Raw genomic sequence first — 10,733 nt, forward strand, 5'->3', positions numbered from 1 at the left:
TAGTATGGCCAACCTAGCGTCAACGTACAGGAATCAAGGCCGATGGGACGCGGCCGAAGAGCTAGATGTGCAAGTGATGGAGACTCGCAAGACGAAACTCGGAGTAGACCATCCTTCCACGCTGACTAGCATGGCCAACCTAGCGTCGACGCTTTTGAATCAAGGTCGATGGGACGCCGCCGAAGAGCTGTTTGTGCAAGTGATGGAGACAAGCAAGATAAAACTTGGAGTAGACCATCCAGAAACACTGACAAGCATGGCTAGCCTAGCGTCGACGTATAGGAATCAAGGCCGATGGGACGCGGCTGAAGAGCTAGAGGTGCAAGTGATGGAGACTCGCAAGACGAAACTTGGAGAAGACCATCCCTCCACGCTGACTAGCATGGCCAACCTAGCATCAACTTTTTGGAATCAAGGTCGATGGGACGCGGCCGAAGAGCTAGAGGTGCAAGTAATGGAGACTCGCAAGACGAAACTCGGAGCGGACCATCCTTCTACACTAACTAGCATGGCCAACCTAGCGTCGACGCTTTTGAATCAAGGTCGATGGGACGCCGCCGAAGAGCTGTTTGTGCAAGTGATGGAGACAAGCAAGACGAAACTTGGAGCAGACCACCCAGATACGCTGGCTAGCAAGGCCAACCTGGCGTCGACGTACAGGAATCAAGGCCGATGGGACGCGGCCGAAGAGCTAGATGTGCAAGTGATGGAGACTCGCAAGACGAAACTCGGAGCAGACCATCCGGACACGCTGATTAGCATGGCTAACCTAGCATCGACGCTTTGGAGTAAAGGCCGATGGGATGCGGCCGAAGAGTTGTTCGTGCAAGTGATGGAGACAAACAAGTTAAAACTCGGAGTAGGCCATCCTTCCACGCTAACAAGCATGGCCAACCTAGCGTCGACGTACCGGAATCAAGGCCAATGGGACGCGGCCGAAGAGCTAGAGGTGCAAGTGATGGATACTTGGAAGACGAAACTTGGAGTAGACCATCCTTCCACGCTGACTAGCATGGCCAACCTAGCATTGACTCTTTGGAGTCAAGGACGATGGGACGCGGCTGAAGAGCTAGAGGTGCAAGTAATGGAGACTCGCAAGACGAAACTCGGGGCAGACCATCCAGACACGCTAGCTAGCATGCATAATCTTTCCTGCACGTGGAAAGCAATCGGTAGAGTAACGGAAGCCGTAAGATTGATGGAGGAATGTGTACAACTACAGAAACGCGTCTTAGGAGTAGGCCATCCTCACACCCTATCATCCATTAAATCTTTGGCCAAGTGGGAGACAGACCTTGAGCATGCTGGTGTTTTAACTAAGAGCTAAAGCTAAGAGGAATTTATTGTTAAGCAAATGAACACGGCTTGTGCAAATATTCTTTCCATAAATGGACAGAGGAGCTTAAGCCTTGTACAATACTTCGCTTCCGCTGCCTTTTGTAGAGGCTTTAATAATTAGCTTGATAACGAATGCCAGAGACTCTTTACAAAACAGGGATTTAAAGAATCCGGGTCCGTGCAAAAGGTGAAGGCGGTGTTGTAAGATCCTGTACGGCTCTCTTTGTAGTTGTAGTTTTACGTCATCCAAATGCAAAAAGCTACTGGATTATGTTTCCCGTTACAGGGCTCTGCGAGCTCCACCACCTTCTCATATATATAAAACTACTACCGCCTACCATGCTTACATGCTGCATACTAAACAACTTGTTACCTAGCTCACTCTTTTACATATATAGACCCTGAGGCGCACTCCTTAACGAATCAACTCAGCTCCTCATCACCTTTCGCGCTCTCAATAGCTTCGCAGATCACTTTGTTTTCCTGCTGACTATCCATTGTAACATATTCAAAGCTCATTCACTCAGACTCTTCCCGATGCAAGCTTCATTGATCCGAAAGAAGGAAGTTTCTGGGGGAGCAAAGCGAAACTGCTATCCACCAAAATCTTAGACGAAAGTGAAGAGGGGAAAGTATTCCGAAAGCCTCACACCGGACACTCAAACTCCCTCTAATCTTCAATTGAATTGAACCAGCACTTCGGACTGAGTGGAGTTGTAAGTAGAGTATTGCCAGTTTCGGAGCATGCTATCACCGCGTCAGTGAGCCCTCCGGAGATCGTTAACCATCCAGTATTGGGTACTCACTTAGTAGGTTGGGCAATTTTAAACCTGTCTAACGACAATTATGAGAGAAAATGAATGCGGTGGAACCCTCCTTTGGCCCCTCGACAGAAACTAAATCTGGACCGCCGGTGCAGTGGTGGCCTGTTCAAGCACTGGTTAGTAGACTTAACACTTTCACATCAATATTATCTGGCAACATCTCATACATGAAGGAACTGAAAGATTGATAGGATAGAATGCGTGCTTCTAGAAATCGCAATGGCACCTGCTCTTAACCCTATAAGTTTGTATGATTGCCAGCTCGCCATTATCGTACCTCAACGGCGCTGGGTGTATACTTTGGCCCTTAGGGATTCCAGAGCTGGTGCCTCCGCAATTGCCTTGCGGGGGCACAATGCCGCATTGATCTACGCTTAGGGTGTAGATGTTGACGGGGTCTTGAATGGGCAGCGCAGCGACTGTGAAGGGAGCGGGGATGGAGGAGAAGAGAGGTATGAGTTGTGTGGTGATGATGAAGCGGAGAGCATGGTTATTGCGATAGTGTTGGGGGCAAGGGGTGGAAGAGGGAATCAAGGGTCAAAAGTATAGCGGATAGTTTTATAATAGATTGTGGAGGGCCCGGGCGTGCTGTGGAGATTGTGTGATGATGTGGCCCGGTGGGTCTCTAATGGTGAAGAATTCCGGCTGGGTGAGTGCAATTTCTCATACGTTAGGACTCTTCCTAAGATGAGCCAATTCTAAGCTCGCACATGGACACATGTGTCACGGATCACACGAAAGATGAAAGAAAGAGTGCATCACACGCTAAAGGGGGATAATTAGGTGTAATGCATGTTCCAAGATCGTATAAACGGGTGTGAGAGCTTAGTAATTGACTATCTAAGCTGATCTATGGAAAGACCAATCACCATATATAGTCTAAATGTTGCCCTAAATAGCACTGTGCTCCTACCTGTTTCCGCGCCACGGAATATACCATTGAGATCTTGAAAAGATATTAACTTCCCAGATTACTGTCTCGAGGCTACTAACGTATCAGTAAAGTGTTCTAATTAAAACCTAGCCTCACGTACCTCTTTAGAGGAAATGGGCAGTAAGACAGTGATACGAGAGTATGTAATCTGGATCCTCTTCATGAGGATAAAGCTTGCCACTGCGGGGAGAGCACGGGTTCGGGCAGCTAGAGTTCCTAACTTTTATTGAACCTCTCCCCGTTTCATTCGCATAAATATAGGAGCACTTCTAGAAGAAGGCACACATGCAGCCATTCCAGAGCTTGACGTGCCTCACTAGACCGCTCTTAGGAGTAGAAAGTCGAAACAGACGTGACTTGGTGTATAGATGACATCCCTGGAACAACCTACGTGGAGCCTTGAGCTCTAGATGGTCACCCAGATTAGCCGCCTTGGCCACCAGTGGTGGGCGAGTTGATTACCTTGAATGGAGTAGCTACGACGAGCGGGATAGCTAGGGTGAGGGTATTGCGGAGAGTTGTAGGGCTTATGTTTATGGGAAGTTGTTCAGGTGGGGTTGCTCGAACGAGGAGTTGAGGGATGGAATGACGTTAGAGGATTGAATTCGGTGACTATAAGAACCACGTGCAAGGGAAGGTGAGGAAGGAGAGAGTCGTAGGGGTAGCGGCAGTGGACTGGAAGCGTCATGATATAGTTTCTGCTGGCAATGGAGAAATTAGCAGCGAGAATTTTCAACGTGATTCGGCAATGAGGCAAGTTGGGCCCCGTATGACAGCTTGGTAAGAGTCAATTATGGTGGGGTAAGTGTGTAAACATGACGTCCAAGGGGTAAGGGAAGGCGCACTTGGTGAACTCCAGGAAGGAGAACATCCAGACAGGCTAGCAGAATGTGAAAAAAGCCTGATTTTGAATTGTCCTAGATGACGTATAGAATTGCTGACCATATGCAGGTCTCCTAATGCGTCTGTGCTATGTTCCCATGCTTCCAACATGCTACCATAAATGTCGTGGAAGGTCCTCACATTCTCTATCTGAACACTGAAGCATTCTGATATCGTATTGCAAGACCAAAGGGGGATGCTTTCGAGATTGAGGGGATTGCGAAAGCAAGTGTCATCTAGAAGACCGAAAGGAGGTATACCAGTGTACTTGTAGTCGGGCTTAGTAGTCGTGACAGATGTACGATTGGGCTGCAAAGTCGCCGTGCGCAGGGCCGAAGGCGATACCGAGGTCTGGCCAGTTGCCTGGACAATCCGGGGTTCTAATGAAATATTGTTAGTGGAAAACCCTTTAGGTTGGGGGCTGGTCATACGAGAAGAAATAGCAGTTGCAACCACCGCCAACCCGATAATATTTCATCGGAAAGCCATATGGAATGGGCGTGTTGTGGCAGACATCTCCTGAAATGAGGCCTGCAGCCATTCCGCTGCCTTTTGATTCAGAAGAAACGGTACCGCAACCTCGTATATGAGTGCCCAAGGGACCGGGGTCGGAACGGACGGTTTCTTGAACGGGAAGGGCAAGACAGAGGGAACTGGCTGCGAACCAGGAAGCGAGAATAGCGGTGAGAAGCATATTGCCGGTAATGTGCCTGGTTGAAGTTGCAAGGCGCGGAATCGAGGTAGTGTAGTACCCTGGAAGGGCGGTTGCCGATTCGGGATTTTATATGTATGACGTGAAAACAAGGTATTAGGTGAAACCCTGACTGGAGAAGAATTTTTTTGCTCTTAGCAGATTGACAGTGATTGCGTTGTTATGAGAATAGGGCTCACACAAGTGAGTTGGCGTGACGAAATGTGTAGGTGGGCTACAAAATGGTGAAAGAATCGCACTAGAACGTTTGACAAGGGAAATCACCACACTAATGAATATGAAGAGAAAGGCCGCCCAGCAAATAGTGGCCATAAATTAGCTACACAAAGAGAAGGCCTGTGGTAAGGTGATGATAATCTTTAGATGAGCCACAAGCACGTACGTGCGAAGTGCTCCCGGAGCTAGGCAGGGAAGACTGGAGTCAAAACACGGATCTGCCAGCTTTTCAGGTAACCTAGACTGGTATCTTATCCCTATAAAATCAACTCTGGGTCGGTTCCTCAAACCCTTTCAATTCGTCGTTCCATGTCGAAAGGTTCCATACAATGCCTCCGCATCATGAACCTCCCTGCAGCCTCCACATCTTGCTCGCTTACCGAAACACCCTTTTCCCGTAAGGCAATCCGAACGCTATGCTTCTCATGGTGAAGATGCTTGACATAATTAACCCTAACTTCATACAATTTAAAAACAAACCACTGACTGTGCCTTGGTCCAATGTCGTATGCCTCTTGATGGCTGGTTGACTGTGGTCGTGCTTGTAGTTTTTCAAAAAGATAAAGGCTGTCACTTCTGATTAGAAACCAGTACCAACAAATCCCTCTAGCGATTCGCTCGACGTCTCGCCCCCCTTTAACTAGAAGTCTGCATCTCACTCGCGAAACAAACCTAGCCCTATCAAGACCCCTGATAGGTAATCCCCTGCTATACATGGTATTGAAGTTAGCAGGCTTAAGACTTTGAGTGTCAGGTGTGGCAAGCGCGCCTGTCTTTAACAATATTCATGTGAGTCGGCGGTGACATTGACCTAATACCTACTTATAGAGAAGCATTAGAATAGCTGGCATGTAACCCCTCCGTATACATCACGGCGGCCGTTTTGACATGTGCGTGACACTAACATTTCACACCTCATCGGAGACATTGCCTATTTTCAACGACACCTCCACCTGGAGTGGCTGATTTTCCTCTCTCCTAATCACCGCAGAACTCTTCTCACGCATGGCACAACCGATGTTCCTCTAGGAGTGCTGTGATGAAGGGGGGAGAGCAGCATCAATCACTCCGTGGGCGAGGGGAGTGTTGCAGCGATCATGGACGAAACGCCTGTGTCGGCGCTAAAGGCATTCTACCCTTGTAGACTCTTCAATGGTTTAAATTTGCGGAAGGCGGCATGGGTGCCTATGAATAGGGGGAGCAATGCATTATAAACCCATGAGGTTCTAAGCGGAAACATATGATTGTAGAGCTATTAACGCGAAGAGGAAATAGATAGCTTCACTAAGGTTAACTCGGATAAGGTTGGTGTTAGCCTACTGCTAGTCAGGGTCCATTAACTGTCTAATTATTGGACTATATAAAGACATTAGACTATGTTGCACTGCTGAATACCGAACGCCTCTAATGAATAAAATTATTTATTTCCCCTATACCATACGGTCATTTTCTCGTGGCTACTCCTACAAACTGTTCTCAGGTTCACATTCATATGACTCACACCTATCTCGGGCGGTCCATCCGACTTGACTCATCCTCAGTCTCGCCGACAATGATGACGCTGGTACACATGGTTGATCCAACTCTTTAGGGTGAAGCCGCAAATTTCGTAGTCAGTGCTCATACGGGCAGTTTCTGACTTGCAGGTCATTCCCGTTGTCGCGTAGATATGCGACAGGAAAGCAGAGAATTGTAGGAGAAAGAATACAGTTACCCCACTAAAACTACATTGGAATTTGAAAAGCACAAAATTACATATGTCTCCATTCGTCCTTTTCTTTGATCCTAAAGATGTTGTCTTTATCGACTGGACTATGTTCGTCTCGTATAGTGACTGCATCTATTGTTGTCCTTATACTTATTGCTAAGCTTATCTGGATCCGGTGGGAAGAGGTGAGAATGGGGAGGTAGGAAATAAGGAAGAGGACGTGGAGGAAAGGGCGTAAGGGGAGGAGGGGGGAGAGGAATGCTAAGATGCAGACGAGCACATCCTTTTGCTTCCAAAGAACGGCCTAAGAGAAATCAACAAAGTATAAAATGAATGCTGAAAAGAATAGAAACGCGTAGAATCCCATTTATATTGATACTTCGCATCATCGTGGCTTCCTACCTACGTAGGTAGATACCGGTCAGGTCACGTGGCTATCTACTCACTCTAAGGTTCGAACCTTACAAATTCGAACTTCTCCGCACACAGCTCAATAATATCCAGATGCAATTATCCCATTGCAGGATTAGACCAATTAGAACTGTACACAACATCTTCACGACCACATGAAGCTTTGCATGCCTAAGTGTATGCTGTGTAGTATATATATTGTAGTCACGAAAGTTCTCCATTCAAGCAGAGCGATCCCTTTTTGGTGTCGCTTCAGGTTGACTAACATTCTCAGCGCCCCAAAAGCATCTGGTAAAACTCTACCCGGTCCGTGATTTACCAAAGCTTTCATACTAGCCTCTTCAACCATTGTGTGGGGAGAACAAGAGCACGAAGCACCACTGAACCATTGACACAATAGCAAGGCTGCGCTTGCGCATGAGTTGTGGCGATAACGTCGTCATGAACGCTTGCAAACTATATGAACGATCCGACACTTATTGGAATCCATATAATAAATTCCGGGGAAATACCGATTACAGATATAATTGGAACCGGTCCCAATTCATCCGGAGCGCAACAACCAGTCTCGACACGAATCAAGTTCCACCCCCCGCGATTTGTTTTCGGGGTAAAGAGCCGTGCTACTTTAACCTGAGTATCCGCGTGCCAGCTTCATCGATTTCCACCTAGGCCTGCCCTTGGCCCAGAGCCGCGAGACTGCCATTTTAATAGGTGGGAGAGTCACGTGGTAATTTGAGAGCGGGAAAATGGCTGCCCTCCCGAGCATGCGACTGAAGAAAGGGATAAAGAGACGGAAGAACGGAATTGGTCTATATATCTAAGGGTCCGCTGCTTGAAGATCGCTAGGAAAGAAGCAGAGAATCCCATCGACACCTATTCGCTTGCTAAACAGATCGCAGACGAGCACTGCAAACAAGATGCAGTTCATCACAACTCTGGCGACGCTCGTGGCTGTTGCCACGATTGGCAATGCCCAGCTGCAAAAAGTCAACGACTTCAATGCCGGCCCCACTAAGGTGGGGATGTACTCCTATGTCCCCAAGACACTCACCAAGCCGGCACCCATCATCGTTGCGGTCCATCACTGCCAGGGCTCCGCGTCAGGATACTCTACCGAGTCCCAGTTGATGCCAAAGGCTGACAAGCATGGCATCATCTTGATCTTCCCGAACTCGAAATCTGGGGGCGGGTGCTTTGATGTTGCTTCGGACGCTAGTACGTGCGTTTCTTTGCCCCCCTGTTAGCCTTGTCTACTAGGCGATATCCCCTCAGCGTACGAAAAATGGAGACAGTTTACTAATAGAGTGTTGTATAGCTTTGAAACACGATGGCGGTGGTGACAGCCAGACAATTGCGAATATGGTCAAATACGCAGTAGATAAATACGGCGGAGACGCCAACAGGACCTTCACGGTTGGAACTAGTTCTGGAGCTATGTAGGTACTAAAGAAATTCCTACTTTCTTTCTCAGCATGCGCCAAGGGCATGCCATTCTTCCCTCTACTCCATTCTCTTTGAGCTTTGGATCAGCTAGCTTACGTTCAATGTCACCAGGATGGCGAACGTACTCGCTGGAGCCTACCCCGACGTCTTCAAAGCAGCGTCTGTCTACTCAGGCGTTCCAGACGGATGCTTCGCGGTCGCGGGCGCGACTGCCACTCAGGATCCGCCTGGGTGGTCCAATAACTGCGCTAACGGACAGCTTACCCACACGGCGGTGCAGTGGGGGGATATGGTACGATCCTACTACCCTGACTACAAGGGACCGCGAACGAGGATGCAGATGTAAGTGGATATCGAACCTACTTGAAGTGGAGGTTGATACTGATCGAATGTAGCTTCCATGGAACATCTGACAGTACTCTGCGCTATCCGAACTGTGAGTTGAAATGCCCCATCTATAAACCATCCTTCTTTCGTTTCTCTTCCATCCGCAATTCCAGCTTCTTTTCGTCATGTCCTACCCGATGCCAACCGAGCACGCCCCCCATCCCATCCCGCACTGTACTAACTCCTTCCCAGACGCCGAACAGCTAAAGCAATGGTCCAACGTCCTCGGCCTCACCACCTCCAAAAACACCACAAATACCCCACAGAGCGGCTACACGCAGACGATTTACGGCGAGGGCACCACAACTACTGCGCAGCTTGTCGGGTACAGTGCGCAGGGTGTTGGGCATACCGTCCCGCAGCATCCGGATATGGATATTGCGTTCTTTGGGCTTACATAAAGAGCGAGTACGAGATTGATGGTTTGAGGGGGAAAGGCGGAAAGGGATGGAAAGGGATGGAGAAGTGTAGATAGATAAGCTATACGTCGCTACTTAGAAGCTGACTAACCTCTTTCGCTACGAAATATCTCTGATACTTAGGCTTTAAGCCTTACAAGACCTCGCGTTGGAATGATTTGAAAGACCGGCTTCTAGGCTGTCCGCCTACAATCAGTGTGTCCAACCGTTAGTTACGGAGCCTTTTGGAGGCTGTATAGTACAGTTACGGAAGAGGAGGCTGTTACTAACTAACTGTACGGAGGAGATGACGTCAGTGTACGGTTAGGATACAGTAACTGAAGTATATTGAAGTATTATGAAGTAATTGCGCTGAAGCTAAAGACTATACCCAATTAGGAAGTTGTGATACCCCTTGTGAGATCTACTGTTGTTGATCTCACTGTTTTAATGTACTCTGTAAGCTCAGTCAGCTCACTAGTAACAGCGTTGTTACGTAACTAATTCTTCTGCAGTTGAAGAGCCTCTATTGTCGACCGCGTCGTTGATTGGGATAGGAATTGGGACATCATAATGGGCAAAAGAATAACGTAGATGGCATAGTTGCTGAATTTGTTAGAAGATTGCTAACAAAACAGGCAATAACGGCATTCTCCGCATCTATCTGGTGCAAAAATCGGTGGAATTCCTTGGCAACACAACAATTTTCCCTGCACGCGTACAAACTTACACATAAACTGTAAATTTACTTATTTTATGCAAGAATTGCGTAATAACTATCTAATAATTATTAGTACAACTTAAGGCTATACAAATATATGTATAGAAGCTATACTAACGCGTTTTTAGTGTTGTAGTCTGTTAATATGCTTATAGAGAGGCTAAAGAGGGCGCGTATACCCTCTGTAACTGCAGCAGAGGCAGCGGCCGCTGCTGCAGCTACTGCAGCTATTGCAGCATATAAAAAAGTAGTAAAACTATGTTAAAAAGCTATAAAAGCGCAACTAAAGGCTATAAAGTGTACTAAAGGGCAGACAACGCGCTTACAGCGCAATTAGGTGTAGTTTATAAAGCCTTTAACAGCTAACGCAGGCCTAGTAGCTGCTTAGGTAAGCCCTGCTTAAGTTACTACGCCTGTTACTACGCAAATAGAGTATAACTTTGTACTATTATTACTACTACTAACGCTTAAGACGTAGCCTAAGGCTGTGTCACAATTGTGCACGAGTAAGGTTATAGAGCTTTACAGAGGTCTAGTTTAATTACTACGTGAGGTATTATAGTAGGTATAAGACGTTGTGTAAGAAATAAAAAAGTTTAGAAAAAAATTAGTAATTAAATACTTAGCTTAAAAATTTAAGCGCTTTAGATATAAATTAAGCCTATTCTAAGTTTAGTTAGTGTTAAGGCAGTTTATGCTTAAGTTTATGTCTATGTTATGTTATATTTATGTTAGACATGCACTAATAATACTCTA

General features: G+C 47.0%; 3 protein-coding genes across 3 annotated transcripts in view; 2 read left to right on the forward strand and 1 right to left on the reverse strand.

The window, feature by feature from the left end:
- BDR25DRAFT_384715 (TPR-like protein) overlaps window positions 1-1,358 on the forward strand; it is a gene marked incomplete at both ends in the record, with an annotated part of 3,863 nt that extends 2,505 nt beyond the window's left edge. The window contains 2 exons of the mRNA XM_033697898.1: window positions 283-1,281; window positions 1,322-1,358. Of these exons, the coding sequence (XP_033540252.1) occupies window positions 283-1,281; window positions 1,322-1,358 (1,036 nt within the window). The remainder of the gene's footprint in view (window positions 1-282; window positions 1,282-1,321) is intronic.
- A 1,534-nt stretch (window positions 1,359-2,892) lies between these two features.
- BDR25DRAFT_362952 (uncharacterized protein) lies at window positions 2,893-7,374 on the reverse strand (the record flags this gene model as incomplete). The annotated part of the gene is made up of 25 exons (XM_033696654.1): window positions 2,893-3,012; window positions 3,065-3,124; window positions 3,197-3,276; window positions 3,318-3,328; window positions 3,382-3,527; window positions 3,559-3,590; window positions 3,664-3,872; window positions 3,917-4,385; window positions 4,432-4,731; window positions 4,804-4,928; window positions 4,960-5,009; window positions 5,063-5,149; window positions 5,197-5,428; window positions 5,481-5,512; window positions 5,566-5,647; window positions 5,763-5,806; window positions 5,833-5,931; window positions 5,974-6,016; window positions 6,043-6,158; window positions 6,348-6,436; window positions 6,467-6,630; window positions 6,662-6,918; window positions 6,968-6,992; window positions 7,080-7,168; window positions 7,234-7,374. 25 exons carry the CDS (start codon window positions 7,372-7,374, stop codon window positions 2,893-2,895), a joined length of 3,102 nt encoding a protein of 1,033 aa, XP_033540253.1.
- Window positions 7,375-8,050: 676 nt separating this feature from the next.
- BDR25DRAFT_245755 (putative Acetylxylan esterase A) lies at window positions 8,051-9,259 on the forward strand (the record flags this gene model as incomplete). The annotated part of the gene is made up of 5 exons (XM_033685900.1): window positions 8,051-8,243; window positions 8,344-8,464; window positions 8,583-8,813; window positions 8,867-8,907; window positions 9,051-9,259. 5 exons carry the CDS (start codon window positions 8,051-8,053, stop codon window positions 9,257-9,259), a joined length of 795 nt encoding a protein of 264 aa, XP_033540254.1.
- Window positions 9,260-10,733: the final 1,474 nt, after the last annotated feature.

The sequence above is a fragment of the Lindgomyces ingoldianus genome (genome assembly GCF_010093535.1).
Source record: "Lindgomyces ingoldianus strain ATCC 200398 unplaced genomic scaffold BDR25scaffold_60, whole genome shotgun sequence".
In the NCBI taxonomy this organism is placed as follows: domain Eukaryota; kingdom Fungi; phylum Ascomycota; class Dothideomycetes; order Pleosporales; family Lindgomycetaceae; genus Lindgomyces; species Lindgomyces ingoldianus.